The sequence below is a fragment of the Heptranchias perlo genome, chromosome 1 (assembly GCF_035084215.1).
Source record: "Heptranchias perlo isolate sHepPer1 chromosome 1, sHepPer1.hap1, whole genome shotgun sequence".
Lineage (NCBI taxonomy): Eukaryota > Metazoa > Chordata > Chondrichthyes > Hexanchiformes > Hexanchidae > Heptranchias > Heptranchias perlo.
Genome location: NC_090325.1, coordinates 13,325,179 through 13,342,793, shown reverse-complemented (window position 1 = coordinate 13,342,793; position 17,615 = coordinate 13,325,179). Strand labels below are relative to the sequence as shown.

The 17,615-nt window shown below is 44.1% G+C and overlaps 1 protein-coding gene across 6 annotated transcripts in view; it reads left to right on the top strand.

Annotated features, from left to right (window-relative positions):
• Nucleotides 1–17,615, top strand: part of slc4a11 (solute carrier family 4 member 11) — a 150,545-nt gene that overhangs the window by 33,636 nt on the left and 99,294 nt on the right. Inside the window, exon 1 of one of the 6 annotated variants that reach the window (XM_067980846.1) lies at nt 7,386–7,491. The exons of 4 other annotated variants lie outside the window; for them this stretch is intronic. In XM_067980846.1, the coding sequence (XP_067836947.1) occupies nt 7,455–7,491 (37 nt within the window). In that variant the 5' untranslated portion in view covers nt 7,386–7,454. Of the gene's footprint in view, nt 1–7,385; nt 7,492–17,615 lie in introns of those variants that run through there. One more of the 6 variants, XM_067980891.1, reaches the window with a different exon arrangement.

The following is a 17,615-nucleotide window of genomic DNA, read 5'->3' as shown; positions in this document are numbered from 1 at the left end:
CACTTTGCAGTCATCAGCGAACATCCCCATTTCTGACCTTATGATGGAGGGAAGATCATTGATGAAGCAGTTGAAGATGGTTGGGCCTAGGACACTGCCCTGAGGAACTCCTGCAGCAATGTCCTGGGGCTGAGATGATTGGCCTCCAACAACCACTACCATCTTCCTTTGTGCCAGGTATGACTCCAGCCACTGGAGAGTTTTCCCCCTGATTCCCATTGACTTCAATTTTACTAGGGCTCCTTGGTGCCACACTCGGTCAAATGCTGCCTTGATGTCAAGGGCAGTCACTCTCACCTCACCTGCCTTTGACCTGTAGAAACAGAGTAGTACAGTGGTTCTGTTATTGGACTAGTAAGCCTGGACTGATAATTCACGTAGGAATATGAGTTCAAATCTCACCATAGCTGTTTGAGAATTTAAATTCAGTTTTTAAAAAGTTGGAAATAGAAACGCTGCTTTCAGTAAAAATGACCATGAAGCTGCTCGGGTTGCTGTAAACTGAAATGGTGCAATCGGGAGAAATTAAAACGGAAACTCCGTGTAGCCGCAGAAAGCATCTAGCAAACTGCGACCGTTTGAAATAAGGTTTCCACCGGATGTTTGCACGTTGCGCTTCCAAATTGCTTGCACGAAATAGTCACACTGCTGATCCTGGGACACTGGCCACACCTTTAAAAAAAAATTCTTGGAATGTGGCATGGCAACTTTTACTGTCTGTCCCTACTTGCTCTAAGTGTGACTTCAGGCTAGACTGGGTGGGGATGGTAGATTCCCTTCTCTGAAAGACATTAGGTTCCGTAGTAATTTTCTGCTACAAATTACCAGATTTTTTTGAATGCAGTTTCTAAACTCAGGACCCTTGGATTGCTAGACTATCGGATTTATGTAATGTTATCCCTTTAAGGGGAGGCATTTGTTTGTTTCCCTGTGGGGTTAGGCTTGCATCCAAACTTGTCTACTTCAAAACAGGACTCGTGGAAATAAAAACCTTTTATAAATTCAGCTTTGTTTTTTTGCTAGGAGGTTGCCAATGCAGTGACAGTTCTGCAAGTTCCCTTCAGCTGATCATCACCTTCCCTTGTGTCCTGGGCTCACGTCCCCCTTCAGGACCGCGGGAGAAGTGCAGAGGAGAGTTTAAAACCACCCCATTAGCCGTCTTCAGTCCCAGAAGAAAACAGTTTTAGGCAGAAAATCTTATCAGACGGAAGCAGATGCTGCACTTTTGAAGCCCAGTCAACATAACCAAAACAAAGCAATCCAGAGTCTTTGGTTTCCTATCCGTTCTACTGCAAGATACTGCACCTTCTAATGCAAACCCTGTAAGCAAGTCAGCATTCCCACGGGTCCTAGTGCCGGCAAGGATGACATGATAAATAGACTATTTGGCAAGTTACTTAATAGTTCCCATATGCAAGGCGATTGAGGGATACAAGAGATAGAGTATTATATACTTTGAACTATGGGACTGGCCACGTGGCTTTTCTTGGTCCTGTACATTTCCGTGTTCCCGCTTAAAGTGTAGCATTGATTGTATCTACTGTATTCTCTTGAGTTCCTGCGCAGTTACTACTAGCTTTCCCCTTTAATTCATTTTGAACATTGGACATTTTTCGGATGTGTTTCTAAATCATTTACTTCAATTATGTTATTGGAGTTTCCCAAAATTAAGAAAACCGTTTGGTCTCCAAACGAATATTTTATTTTGAATGACCAAATTTGAGGAACTTAAATTTTTGTGACTTAGATTCATACAGCACAGGAGCCCATCGTGCCTGTGCCAGCTCTTTGAAAGAGCTCTCCAATTAATTCCATTCCCTCGCTTTTTCCCCATAGCCCTACAAATTTTTCCTTTTCAAGTATTTATCCAATTCCCTTTTGAAAGTTACTATTGAATCAGCTTCCACCGCCCTTTCAGGCAGTGCATTCCAGATCATAACCGCTCACTGCGTAAAAAATAAAATTCTCATCTCCCCTCTTGTTCTTTTACCAATTACCTTAAATCTGTGTACTCCGACCCTCCTGCCAGTGGAAAGAGTTTCTCCCGATGTACCGTATCAAAACCCCTTATATTTTAAATATATATATTTGGACTAATTAAGCATTGATTTAGTTTTTAAATACTCCCTTTTAATATTCAATGAAAGAGTACGGTGAGTGAGCAAGAGAGTGGAACTAGCTAGCTCGTGGAGAAAAACACCAGCAAAGGCTTGATGGGTTGCCTTGTTATATTTTTTCCACGTTAAAGGCGCTACATTAATTCAAGCTGTTGTTGTTGAATGGTCTGTTTCCGTGCTGTAACATTCTATGATCCTGTCACATGGGAAAGGGTTCAGGGCAAAATTTGCTGTACAGAGGCCTGCTGCAGATGTCCACCAACACCAACATCTGGCCAGGTCAACTGGTGTTGTAGGAGCTAAAACCTCAATGATGCCTGGCATCACAACAATAATTTGCATTTATATAGCGCCTCTAATGTGGTAAAAAGTCCCAAGGCGCTTCACAGGAGAGTTAACAAACAAAATTTGACACTGTGCCACATGAAGAGATATTAGGAGAGGTGACCAAATGTTTGGTCAAAGAGGTAGGTTTCAAGGAGCAACTTAAAAGGAGGAGAGAGAGGTAGAGAGGCGGAGAGGATTAGGGAGGGAATTCCAGAGCTTAGGGCCTAGGCAGCTGAAGGCACAGCTGCCAATGGTGGAGTGATGGAAATCAGGGATGTACAAGAGGCCAGAATTGGAGGAGCACAGAGATCTTGGCGGATTGTAGGGCTGGAGGAGATTACAGAGATAGAGAGGGGTGAGGCCATGGAGGGATTTGAACACAAGGATGAGAATTTTTAAATTGAGGCATTGCTGGACCGGCAGCCAATGTAGGTCAGTGAGCAGAGGGGTGATGGGAGATCTCATCTGTTCCTTTCCCTTCCCTCTCTGAATTTCCTCCCTTGTTTAAATTAATTGGCAAAAGAACCAGAGGGGAGAGGAGTTTTTTCCAACACTTTGGAGTCACAGGATTTAATCCCCATTCCAAGCCTTGAGCACATAATCTAGGCTGACACTTCTGTGCAGTACTGAGGGAGTGCTGCACCGTTGGAGGTGCTGGTCTCACAGATGAGATGTTAAACTATTCATTGGGAGGTAAAAATAAAATCCCATGGTGCCATTTGAAAAAGTTCAGTGAGTTCTCCCGGTGCCCTGGCCAATATTTATCCCTCAACCAAAGACAGATTAACTGGGCATTTGTTTCTTTGCTGTATGTGGGACCTTGGTGGGCGCACTGTTGGCTGCCGCATTGGCCTACATTACAAGAGTGACTACACTTCAAAAAGTACTTCATTGGCTGTGAAGCATTTTGCGACAATCAGAGAACGTGAAAGCCACTCTATAAACGCAAATTCTTTCTTTCTTTCCATATCAGGCACCTTTAATATACAGTGCAGTCAGTGGAGGGAGACCTGACTTCAGCAGGGCGACTGTAAAGTAAATAAAGTGATGGCATGGATCCAGAGGCATTGCCATCACTTTATTTACTTTTACCAGGGGCCTCCAGAGGGAGCATCAGCCCAGTGATGATGTTACATCATGGCTGGAGACAAGAAGCAGCCATTTTTATGAAGCATTTTTCGTTCCCACTGCCCCATATGTACCTTGGGGGGACCAGCAAACAAAATTGTGAATGGCAAGTTGGAAACAGCACAGTTTGTCTGTGGGTTATCGAATGTTAAACTTGTATCGAACCTTGGTTAGACCACACTTGGAGTACAGTACACAGTTCTGGTCCCCATATTATAAAAAGGATATAGAGGCACTGGAGAAGGTGCAAAAAAGATTCGCAAGGGGATGATACCAGAACTAAGAGGATATATTTATCAAGAAAGGATGAACAGGCTGGGGCTCTTTTCTCTAGAAACTGTATAAGCCCTTATTGATATCTGCACCAAACTGTGCTTTAGTAACCCATAATCTAAACTACTATTTGAACATGGAGTCCTCTGCCACATACCATTGTTGAAGCAGAGCCCATAAATTCTTTTAAATGGGATTTAGATGCTGGAAAATGAGGAATATTGAACAAAGAGAGTGAACAGGAGAGTGGGATTAGACTTGATGGCTCATGTGGAGAAAAGCTCATTGATGGGCCCAATGGACTGTTTCTATGCTGTAACATTCCATGATTGTACGACAAGTTAATTTAGGCCAAAAAGGCTGTGAGAGAGAGAGAGAGAGAGAGAGGAAGGAAGATGGCAAGAAACAGCCATTAACAGCAATCTTACTTTCTTTGACAATTCATTGGTTTGTTGTTTGAAATGCTGTAAACAGTTGAACAAATCACCATTAAAAGATTCTTAATGTGTCTCCAGTAACACGCCATAGGTATGACCTGGTGTCCCATTAATTGGTCACATGCATGCCTTGTGGTTTCTGTTAACGTGCTGCAAGCATTTTCTTACTAACAGTTTGCATGTGTACCTGCATCAACAAGTTATGTTTGTGCCCCATTAACAGGTTACGAGTGTGCTCTGTGCTTGTGGTAATATGTTGCATGTGTGCCCTTTTCTTCCCATTAACTGGTTTATTTGCTTCCTGGTATCCCCGTCATCCGATTACAGGTAAAATGACTTAATCTGTCCCTTCTGTACCCATTAACTGGCTTCTTCTGTGCCCCCTGTACCCATTAACTGACCTTTTCTGTGCACTCTGTACCATTAACTGGCCTCATCTATCCCCTCTGTACCCATTAACTGGTCTCTTCTGTGCCCTTCTGCATCCATTTAGTGACCTCATCTATCCCCTCTGTCCCCATTAAATGGCCTCGTCTATGCCCTCTGTCCCCATTAACTGACCTCTTCTGTCCCCTCTGTCCCCATTAACTGGCCTCTTCTATCCCCTCTGACCCCATTAACTGGCCTCTTCTATCCCCTCTGTCCCCATTAACTGGCCTCTTCTATCCCCTCTGTCCCCATTAACTGACCTCTTCTGTCCCCTCTGTCCCCATTAACTGGCCTCTTCTATCCCCTCTGACCCCATTAACTGGCCTCTTCTATCCCCTCTGACCCCATTAACTGGCCTCTTCTATCCCCTCTGTCCCCATTAACTGGCCTCTTCTATCCCCTCTGTCCCCATTAACTGACCTCATCTATCCCCTCTGTCCCCATTAACTGGCCTCTTCTATCCCCTCTGTCCCCATTAACTGGCCTCTTCTATCCCCTCTGTCCCCATTAACTGACCTCATCTATCCCCTCTGTCCCCATTAACTGGCCTCTTCTATCCCCTCTGTCCCCATTAACTGGCCTCTTCTATCCCCTCTGTCCCCATTAACTGGCCTCTTCTATCCCTATTAACTGGCCTTTTCTGTGCCCCCTGTACCCATTAACTGGCCTCCTTGTGCCCTCTGTACCCATTAACTGGCCTCATCTGTGCCCTCTGTACCCATTAACTGGCCTCATCTGTGCACTCTGTCCCCATTAACTGACCTCTTCTGTTCCCTCTGTCCCCATTATCTGGCCTTTTCTGTCACCTCTGTTCCCATCGATCCCCTCTGTCTCCATTAACTGGTCTCTTCTGTGCCCTTCTGTCCCCATTAACTGACCTCATCTATCCCCTCCATCGCCATTAACTGGCCTCTTCTTTCCCCATTAACTGACTTCATCTATCCCCTCTGTCCCCATTAACTGGCCTCTTCTGTGCCCTCTGTCCCCATTAACTGACCTCTTCTGTCACCTCTGTCCCCATCTATCCCCTCTGTCCGCATTAACTGGTCTCTTCTGTGCCCTTCTTTTCCCATTAACTGACTTCCTCTATCCCCTCTGTCCCCATTGACTGGCCTCTTCTGTGCCCTTCTGACCCCATTGACTGGCCCCTTCTGTGCCCTTCTGACCCCATTGACTGGCCTCTTCTGTGCCCCCTGTCTCCATTAACTGGCCCCTTCTGTGCCCCCTGTCTCCATTAACTGGCTCCTTCTGTGCCCCCTGTCTCCATTAACTGGCCCCTTCTGTGCCCCCTGTCTCCATTAACTGGCCCCTTCTGTGCCCCCTGTCTCCATTAACTGGCCCCTTCTGTGCCCCCCTGTCTCCATTAACTGGCCCCTTCTGTGCCCCTCTGTCTCCATTAACTGGCCCCTTCTGTGCCCCCTGTCTCCATTAACTGGCCCCTTCTGTGCCCCTCTGTCTCCATTAACTGGCCCCTTCTGTGTCCTTCTGTCCCCATCAACTGGCCTCTTCTGTGTCCTTCTGTCCCCATTAACTGGCCTCTTCTGTGTCCTTCTGTCCCCATTAACTGGCCTCTTCTGTGTCCTTCTGTCCCCATTAACTGGCCTCTTCTGTGTCCTTCTGTCCCCATTAACTGGCCTCTTCTGTGTCCTTCTGTCCCCATTAACTGGCCTCTTCTGTGTCCTTCTGTCCCCATTAACTGGCCTCTTCTGTGTCCTTCTGTCCCCATTAATTGGCCTCTTCTGTGTCCTTCTGTCCCCATTAACTGGCCTCTTCTGTGTCCTTCTGTCCCCATTAACTGGCCTCTTCTGTGTCCTTCTGTCCCCATTAACTGGCCTCATCTATGTACTTGTATACCAATTAATTGGGCCCATCTGTGCCTTGGTGTCCCCATCAGCTGGTCCCATCTGTCCTCGGATGTCCTTATTAACCAGTCTCGTCTGTGTCCCAATGTTTTCCATTAACCAGTGTCACACCTGTCCCAATTAACCAGCATCATGTGTGCCCGAGGTGCCCATTAAGAGCCATTTTTACACATGACTTTTCTGACCTGCGACTGGACAGAAAGTTGGTGTGAATGTTGGTGTGAAAAGCTGGGTACAAACAATGACCAACCCCGGTAGAAGACTGCAAAATACAAGGGTTGTCACAGCGAACTCCACATTAAAACACTGCCCCATTCCCACTGATCTAATAACATGGAATTGAGTTTCACACCGACATAAAGCTTCATAATCGTGGTGACCAATCCCGGATAATCCTTAATGGTTAATCAGAGATCGAGAAGTGTTATCTTACAAGAATGTTTTTTACCTGAAAGTTTCCGTTTAGTTGAAAACAAATAATAATTAATTCTTTGAGGGTTGTAAATTTTCCACGGGGGTAGGTAAAATTCCTGACTTTTAATTGCGATCCTCTCCCTGATTTCCAGTCCTTCCTTTTATACAGAAATAAGACACGTGGTTTATCTATATATTTTTTTTAAGTGTTAAATACTTTCTTGGTGCATTTTGGTTTTTTTTTCATTCTCTCTCGTCTATCAACTTTGCAATTATTATTTTTTGTTGTTGTTGGGGGCAATGGACTAGGCGGAGGTTAGGACCCCTGGGCGTTCCTTGGACCGGCTGCTGAGTCAGTTTCATTTCTCTCTGGGGCTGCTTTTAAAAAGAAGCGCCGGTGGGAGGATGCGAGGATGATGGTGGGGTGTTTCTAAAACAGCAGAGACTCACTCACATACACAGCCGGTATGGATTCTACGCGGGTTTTTCATCTGCAACCATGTGGTAAGAAGGCTCATTTAACATTATTATTATTATTATTGTTATATTAATAGGAGGGGAAGGAAAAATAAAAGATTCTAGTAATTTGCAGATAACTTCATTTCAATAGGGGAAAGCGAAAGAAAAACACGAGAAAGCTGCTAGCATCACTTTAAACGTTTATCAATAATAGCGAGTGTGTAAGATGTAACTTAGTCATAATGCAATGTACCAGGACTATATGGAAATCGTCAAAATTGCTACTTTTTAGTTGGTTATGGCATTTTGCAACGTGCCTTCACAGACTGGAGGAATATTTGGGAATACTGACATTATGCAAAGATAACAAGCTGTTGAGTGGAAACTGTTTATAAGAAGATACTTCCTTATATAATGGTCACAGGTAGGTTAATTGGGGTGAGGCAGCTCTCTGTCTTCAAGGTATTTCAATTAGGAACGTTCTGGCGACTTTAAAAGACATTGCAGTGTGGTGGCTACTTTTTAAAAGGGGCACTGATTTCACCGATTACTGTCTGGCAATCTTGCCTCCCTTTCGTGGCAGTAGAAGGGATGAAGGTCTTTTGAGGTAATTACCTGCTGTGAATGATTTTTTTTTTAAAGGCTGAGGGGTGAACCGATAGAGGCCTTTAAGATTATGGAAGCGTTTGATGGAGTAGATGTAGAGACGTTTCTGCTTATGGAGGCGCCCAAAACTAGAGGCCATAAATATAAGATAATCACGAATAAATCCAATAGGGAATTCAGGAGAAACTTCTTTACCCAGGGAGTGTTTAGAATGTGAAACTTGCTACCACAAGGAGTAGTTGAGGTGACTAGTGTACATGCATTTAAGGGAAAGCCAGATAAACACGAGGGAGAAAGGAATAGAAGGATATTATGCTAATAGGGTGAGATGAAGTAGGGAGGGAGGAGGCTCGTGTGGAGCATAAACCTGTTGGGCCGAATGGCCTGTTTCCATGCTGTAAATTTCATGTAAAACAGCAAGTCATTTGCCAAACATTTTTAGTGAAGGTTTTTAATGGCAGGGTTTTTTGGGGGGTGGGGGGATGGTGACTAGCACTGTTTCTGTCTGTAGTGGCATCTGGCTGATCCCACCCCTTGAATAGTGAATGTAATTCATAAATGTATGAGGGTGGGTGGGGTGGGGGAAGATAATTAGCACTATTAATGGTCACCTGAACCTGCAGACACTGTGCTCTGAGACTTCCTCCCACAGTAACTAGCATTACTAGTTGTTGGAAAAGGGAATGCAGACAGGAAAAGACCCATGGGTCCATCCAGCCTGTCCCACACAACTGTGCTGCCTTGTGCCCAGATACCCAGAGCTGATCAAAACAGGGAAGTGATCAGTAATAAAACTGCTCCTTGCGATGGCATTGCCTGTCTAGTGCAACGAATCACATCAGCAGTATGCCAACAACAGGTACTTGCATTTATACAGCGCTCCTTGCTTAAAAGAAATGCTTAACACCGTGGATACTGATTGGGGGGGTGGGGGAATTACTGGAGACAGAGGGGAAAGAGACTAAAGGCCCAGTCAAAAAGTAGGGCTGGAGGTGAGGCGAATTGGTTTTGGGAGTGAATTTCAGAGGGTAGTGTGTAATGAATGAACAATCTACCTGTTGCATGTGGAACAGGGTCTGAGCAGTATTGCAAAAGTGCAGTATGGGGAGGCATGTATGGCTGGAGAAGATTGTTTAGACAGGATGGGGTGAGTCCATGGAGGGATTTAGAGAGAAAAGCACGGATTTTGAAGTCCATTCACTGGGGCATAGGGGAGCCAATGGAGTTTGTCAGGGACTGGAGTGAATGGGTATGATGTGGGGAATGAGCATTGATGTAATTTCAGTAACAACTGTGCACGCTGTTCAATTTAAAAAAAAAATATTAACATGGGTGAGAGTAGCAGAAATATGTTCTGCAACTTCCCTTGGTGCTTCAGTTTGTAAAGCAGTGTGTAGTTCGAGTTCGCTCCCCAGTCTGTGCTGTTAATTGAGCTCACCTAGAGTGGCTGGAAGGATGCTTTTATTGGCCTCTGTGCTCCCTAAATTGGGGGGAGGGGGATGGTGGAATTAGCCAGGTTTCCTGCTCCTATTACTGTCCAGTGATTTTTACCACTGCCCCCCCACCCCCCTCAGAGAATATAAGAACATAAGAAATAGGAGCAGGAGTAGGCCATCAGGCCCCTTGAGCCTGCTCTGCCATTCAACATATCATGGCTGATCTTCTACCTCAATGCCATTTTCCTGTATTATCCCCATATCCCTTGATGCCTTTAATATCTAGAAATCTATCGATCTCTGTTTTGAATATACTCAATGACTGAGCCTCCACAGCCCTCTGGGGTAGAGAATTCCAAAGACTCACCACCCTCTGAGTGAAGAAATTTCTCCTCATCTCAGTCCTAAATGGCCTACCCCTTATTCTGAGACTGTGACCCCTGGTTCTAGACTCCCCAGCCAGGGGAAACATCCTCCCTGCATCTACCCTGTCGAGCCCTGTAAGAATTTTGTATGTTTCAATGAGATCACCTCTCATTCTTCTAAACTCTGGAGAATACAGGCCTAGTCTACTCAATCTCTCCTCATACAACAATCCCACCATCCCAGGAATCAGTCTGGTGAACCTTCATTGCACTCCCTCTATGGCAAGTATATCCTTTCTTGGGTAAGTAGACCAAAATTGTACACAATACTCCAGGTGTGGATATAAAAGGCCCTATATAATTGCAGTAAGACATCTTTACCCCTGTACTCTAACCTCCTTGTAATAAAGGCCAATGCATTTCCAAGAGAGAGAAAGAAAACAGACATTGGCTGAAGACTGGACCTGGCTTAGCTGTGACATCTCTTCTGGGCAAATAGTCTGCTGGCACTTGTCACTGTCTTCATGTGTGAGGAGTGGTCATGGGTGAAGTGTGAGGAAGTGCCTGGTGCATTTGGAATTGCTCCCCAGCACGAGTCAGTGCCATCGGGAGAAAGACTTGCATTTATACAGTGCCTTTTGCAACCTCACGATGTTCCAAAGCGTTTTACAGCCAATGAAGTACTTTTTGAAGTGTAGTCATTGTTATAATGTAGGAAAAGCGGCAGCCAATTTGAGCACAGCAAGATCCCACAAACAGCAATGAGATAAATGATCAGATAATCTATTTTAGTGATGTCGCTTGAGGGATAAATATTGTCCAGGACGCTGGGGAGAACTCCCCTGCTCTTCTCTTGAAATAGTGCCATGGCATCTTTTACATCCACCTGAGAGAGAGCAGACTGGATCTCAGTTTAATGTCTCATCTGAAAGACGCACCTCTGACAGTGCAGCGCTCCCTCAGTACTGCACTGGGAGCGTCAGCCTGGATTTTGTGCTCAAGTCTCTGGAGTGGGACTTGAACCCACAATCGAGAGTGCTACCAAATGAGCCACAGCTAACATTTCTGCAACAGCTACAGCGTCTTGTATGCAGACTGGTGGTCAATTCCATCAGGAATTTTAAACCCCATGTATGATTTCATGTATTTCTATTCCAAGTAGTCTGTCATTTTTGTTTTGTTCCCCCTGACTAATTTCCTGGTGGTGCCTCCTCACCTTCTTGCTGTAGTACAGTTCCATATGCACTAGGTGTCCTCTGATACATTGCCCATTATTTATATGTGACCTCTGAAGGTGAATGTTAAGCTGTTCGACTGCATGGGCATCACTGCTACGCGCACTCTGAGACGCGCGCTCCTCCAGCAGTCACTGGATGATGGTCAGGAGTTGAACGTGGTGTGCTTCCCTATTCCTCCTCCCCGCCTCCACCCCTACCCAAGTGTGTTAAGGCCAGTTGTAGTAGACCTACTGCCACTTTGGCTGAGATCAGCTGCATCAGCACCGTCCTGTTCTCAATGGCTCAGTTACGCACTGGCTTTACTAATGAGCCGTGAAGGGCTAGCTTTGGTATGTCGGCTACCTGATGGATGGACCAAGATCAATAATGCACGAGTGACCGACCAACAACAACTTGCATTTATTTAGTGCCTTTTAACGTAGTAAAACATCCCAAGGCGCTTCACAGGGTGTTGTCAGACAAAATTTGGCTAACTGTGAGGTAAACAAATACAAGTAAATGTGAAGTAGAACAAATGGCAGAAGATGAGCAGTTATGATCTGGAATGCATTGCCTGAAAGGGTGGCTTTCAAAAAAGAATTGGGTAAATATTTGAAGGGGAAAGAAACTGCAGGGCTACGGGGGAATGGTACTAGCTGGATTGGTCTTACAAAAAGCTGGCACAGGATCGATGGGCTGAATGGCCTCCTGTGCTGTAACGATTCTATGATTCTGAGTGTGGTGTTGCCATGTTATCAGCAAGCAAAATCTGTCCATTAATCTTGGGAGTTGGAATCCTGGGACTGGCCAGGTAAATTGTGTAGTGTTTTTTTCTGTTTTGTACTTGCCTTTGTTCCTGTGGCAGTCTGGACAGACTTGGCTTTAGAGTGGGGAAAAGAGAACATCAAGGAGATTCTATGCAGGCAGTCGTGCCTACCTGATCAGTACTGATTTACTAGACACCAACAATGGACAATTTTCATAATGATTCTGTTAGTCTCATGTGGTTTACTCGCATAAATTCCCTCCCTGGTGCAGCTATAGTGATTTTAAATTGGCGGGGGGAAAATGCATTTCCTGTACTGGCTGGTTGCTTATTTATTGCCACCAATGAACCAATATTAACCATTTCAAAGCAAAAAAAAAAGCTGCAGCATATTTTTGTTATCAATATATGCATAATTTGTAGATTGTCAAAACAAATGGTGTAGAATCAATGAGGGGATAGATTGTATGTGATCTGTGGAAGGTTTGGTAGAATCATGTAGCACGGAAGGAGACCATTCGGTCCATCGTGCCTGTGTGGGCTCTAAGAAAGAGCTATCCAATTGGTCCCACTCCCCTGCTCTTTGCCCATAGCCCTGCAGATTTCTCCTTTTCAAGTATTTATCCAATTCCCTTTTGAAAGTTACTATTGAATCTGCTTCCACCACCCTTTCAGGCAGTGCATTCCAGATTATAACAACTCACTTTTTAAAAAAAAACTTGTCGTCTCCTCTCTCGAGTTTTTTTTCCAATTATCTTAAATCTGTGTCCTCTGGTTACTGACGCTCGTGCCAGTGGAAACAATTTTTCCCTATTTGCTCTGTCAAAACCCTTCATAATTATGAACACTTGGGTAGAGTGATTGGGCTTTTTAAATTGTTCCTTGCTGCCGTATCTCTCGGAGTGAAAAATAGTTCTGTGAAGATTCTTGGCTGATTTTTGACACTAGTTAAGCCTGTGGGGAAGAGGAGATAGTCAGGCTTTTCTTCCTCCATCTTTGTTTTCCCCCACCCTGTGAAGACATTACTTGTTCACGTCAGGCATTGCCTGGTCCAGCTGAAAACAGACAGTGCTGGCTGAACCTTGAACTTGTACCATGGCCCACCGCAATTGTTAGGATGGCAGTGTGTGGTTTCTTTAAAAACTGGGGCTAGATTCTGCCACAAGTATTGCATTTACTTCTGTATGTGTATGTGTGTGGTCTTGTTCTCCTACATGTTACTGTGCCCCAAAAATTCTCTTCTTTTCTTTCTTTTTCTCTGCCCTTGCCTCCCCCCCCCCCCCCCCCCCCCCCAAACCCACCTCACAAATGAATCTCTGCTTACGTGCTAAATGATTAGCTTTCATGATGACCTGTTAGCCATCATCCCTCTCCCCTGCAATTTGGTGTTTTTACAGTGCAGGGAGAGTGGGTCATCCCCTCCTTCTGAGGGGCTTCTATGGTGTTTTTTAAAAAATCTTTCACAATAGAACTAATAGCCTTTACCTCTGATGCCAATGCTTGAGAGCTGGTTTGGCTGCAGCACAAAGTCTATAAAAGTTTTGAAATGGAAACAAATGGTTTTTGACACAAGATTTCATGGTTTTTTTTTTCATTGTTGTGGCTTTTGGAATAAAGCCCAACGAGGTGAGAGTGGTGCATGGCTGATGGGATCTGGGTTCACCCGGAGCTCCGAACCCCTGCTCTGCCAGGGTGGAGATGAGCAGAGTCCCGGGTCAGCTGGAGTGGGAACTGTGTCTCGGTGATCGAGCTGTATTGGCAGAATACCCATCAACTGGGTTGGTTCATAGTGAGATGAGAAGTATGAGGGTGGTTTATCATCTGAAAGACCAAAGATATGTTGGTATGTGGGGGAAATAAGCGTATTATTCATCAAAAAGATAAGCTGTTTAGGTGCTGGCCGTGCCTCTTTCAAGATCCACTGAGAACTGTTGACTTTGTTGAGGGATAATGTTTGTGGGAGCTGCTGAGACTGACTGTGCAGGAGCTAAATTTAACCAAATAGTCAAAATAAGGCTGTTTTATCCTTGTACTTACATGACCCAAATATCCAATTTTAAATTCTTTATAAAAGCCTTATCCTGTACTATTGAAGGCTGAAATGAATATATTAAAGTTGACCATTTTTAATAATGCAAAATATCAGTGTGACAAGGTACACCATCAATTGCAATATATTGCCAGTATTCTGAATCTACTGGCTAGTTTTTATTTTTGGGCTAATTTATTTGTGCAGATTTGCCACTTGCCATGACCACTGATTTTTGGTCAGGAGTAATAGTGATGGTTCATTCCACTTGAGAACACCCAATGTAAAAAAAAATAGGAGCAAGAGTAGGCCCTTCGGAATAGGCCACTCAAAATGATCATGGCTGATCGTCTAACTCAGTACCCTGTTCATTGTGCAGATTCTGCTATTGATGCTAATATCTAACCACTGGATCTACTCCCTACCCCATGGACTTTCTGACTGTGTTCTGTGCAACGTGTCATTCTCCAGCTGCCAAATTTTGTACTTTCATCAGGTGATGAGTGCCATCAGAGAGCACCTGACATCATGTCAAGACGTCTCCTTTGTCCCCTGCCTGCAGCCAACTCTGAGGCTGGAGGTGCTCACATCAGTGTTAGGAGTCCACCCAGAAATATAAAATAGTCACTAATAAATCCAGTAGGGAATTCAGGAGAAACTTCTTTACCCAGAGAGTGGCTAGAATGTGGAACTCGCTACCATAAGGAGTAGTTGAGGCGATTAGCATTGATGCATTTAAGGTGAAGCTAGATAAACACGAGGGAGAAAGGAAAGAAGGATATGCTGATAGGGTTAAATGAAGTAGGGAGGAAGGAGGCACGTGTGGAGCATAAATGCCGACATGGACCTGTTTGGCCGAATGGCCTGTTTCTGTGCTGTACATTCTGTGTAATGCTGCCTGGTACCATCCAATAAAGTTTGTACAGTTCCCCCTGTACTTGTCATTGGAGTCATAATATCATAAAATAGTTACAGATGAGAGAGGCTATTTGGCCCATCCTAATTCATCCAGGCAGAGATCCTAGATTTCCACCCTTCTTCCATTTGAGCATCTACAATGATTCCAGGGTTTTTCCCTCCACATTTCTTCTGGAATTCTGTTTGACATAAAGAATGTCCTGATACTTTCAATCCTAAATTTGCCGTTTACTAGTTTGGGCCTGTGTCCTCCTCTTGCAATTTAATTTAAAGTAATATTCTGGATCTTCCCTCTCCCATTCCCTTAATTATAATGTATATCGCTATAAGATCAAGAATGGCCACCGCCTCCTGTGCTGATCATTCTATGATTCTACAATTACTTCTCGGATGTCTCCTTTCCAGGTTGAAAAGCCCAAGGATTTCTAGTTTGTTTTCTCAGACCTTTGACGGTAGGGGATCACAAGGTTATAGGCTCGACTGTGTTGCTTGAATGTCTTCGTTATTTCTTGCCGACCAGAAGTGGACGCAGTATTTAAGTTGTCTACACCCTAAGCTCTGGAATTTCCTCCCTAAACTCCCCTCTCCTTTTTAAGACACTCCTTAAAACCTACCTCTTTGACCAAGCTTTAGATCACCTGCACTAATATCTCCTTACGTGGCTCGTGTCAAATTTTGTTTGATAATGGTCCTCCTGAAGAGCTTTGGGCTGTTTTACTATGTTGAAGGCGCTATAAAAATGCAAGTTGTTGTTGTGTGGTCTAACCAGGGCACTGTACAGTTTGATCACAACTTCCTCTGACTTGTTTTCTACTGTTTTGTTTATGTAGTTCAGCCTTCTATTGGTTTTGTTGACTGCTCTGCATTGGTTAGATGTGTTGAGTATCGAGTCTCTTTGTTGGCTGTTTCAACACCCTCCATAGATTGTGTTTAGGTTGATTTTTTTTTCTTGTTTGCATTATAATTCATCTGCCTGCTTGTATATTTGCACTCTATACCAGGCCATTCATTGAGTCAGTTGATATTGGAACCAACCCTGTTGATGGGACCAAATATCTGCTGAGATTAGCAACTCCTCTCTTTTCTCTTTATCCCCTCCCCCCAACACCCCCCCCCCCCCCCCCCCAACACCCCACTCCTAGTTAATGATGGACCTTTATTTCAACCCTTTTCTCTTTCCCCCTTCTCCTTCCCTAGCTGTCCAAAAAAACCCACACTCCTTTTCCATTTGTCCAAAGCCCCTAACCTGGATGAGAGAGAGGACTAGGGACTGAAGAAAATCTGGCACTATCCATAAATATCCTTTCTCTCAACTTACTTGAGTAGGTATGCTGTACATCTACATTTTCATTGTACCAGTTGCATAGAAGGGGCCTGTTAACAGTAGCACTGATCAAGGGCTTCCTCATAGTCAGGACACTGAGTATAATTTTGGTCATGATGTGGAGATGCCGGTGATGGACTGGGGTTGACAAATGTAAAGAATCTTACAACACCAGGTTATAGTCCAACAATTTTATTTGAAAATCACAAGCTTTCGGAGATTATCTCCTTCGTAAGATTCTTTACATTTACAATTTTGGTGGCAGGCATCTTAAATTATTTTTTTAAAGTATTAAATCATTTTTTAAAGGAACTTGGCCGAATTCCAATGAGGGATTCCTTGTGTGATGGGAGAAAGTTTGTTCCCAAGATTGAATGGGAAGGCAAACTTGTGTTAATTTTGTGCATGAATATTTCCATGAATTATTTACGCAGCCATGTGAGATTTTAACTTTTTTTTTTGCTCCTACACACTGGGTACTGACCTCTCCGTCATCCTCCTGCCACTGTTGTGGGGCGGGGGGGGGGGGGGGGGGGGAGGGAGGGAGTGGGGGTGGAGGAGGGGAAGGCCTGCTAACTGCTTGGCAATTGCTTTGTGGTAGAGGCAGCCAAAATGAGCACCAGGAGTGAACTTCACTGCAATATGAGAAAATAATATAACGTCCCCAAAGAGGAAGACCCTCACTGATTGATCTCTTTATGAAGACTTTTTCTTATGGTGTAAACTAGGCATTTTAATTTGCACTGGTGGGGGGATAAAATGCTTTGAACACTTACAAACCCATGGGAGCTGCCATGTCCTGCTTCACGTTTTGAAACTTGTTTTTCTGTTTAATATTCAATTTGCAGATAATTGCGGTAAGACTTTCTTGTTTTATAATTATCTCTGATGCCTCATCCCCTTTTTTTTTCTCTCCATTGTATACTTCAGAATTATACTGTGTTTCTTTTGTCCGTTTCCCGCTGACCCATTTCTCCACTCTGGACAAAGATTTAAAATATCAACTCGATAAAAGTCTGAGTTTATAAAATAGAAATCAATTTCCTCTTCCAGTTTCCACGAAGTACAAATGCCTTGTTGCTCACTGAGTTGGAGAATATATTAAAATGTTTGAGGTATGGTGAGATGCAGTGAATGAATAGCGGTGAAGTGCTTTTGAATTTTTTTCTTTTCCCCCCCCCCCCCCCGATTGACCAAACACCACATTCCACTATTTTTAGTAAGAGACATGTAGTATACTACGACACCAACATGCATTTACATAGTGCCTTTAACTTGGTAAAACCTCACGAGTGTTATCAAACAAAATTTGACATCTCCTATGTGGCTCGGTATTAGGACAGGTGACCAAAAGCTTGGTCAAAGAGGTACATTTTAGGGAGCATCTTAAAGGAGGAGAGAGGGGTTTAGGGAGGGAATTCCAGAGCTTAGGGCCTAGGCAGCTAAAGGCACAGCCACCAACGGAGGAGCGATTTTTAAAATTAGGGATGCGCAAGAGGCAAGAATTG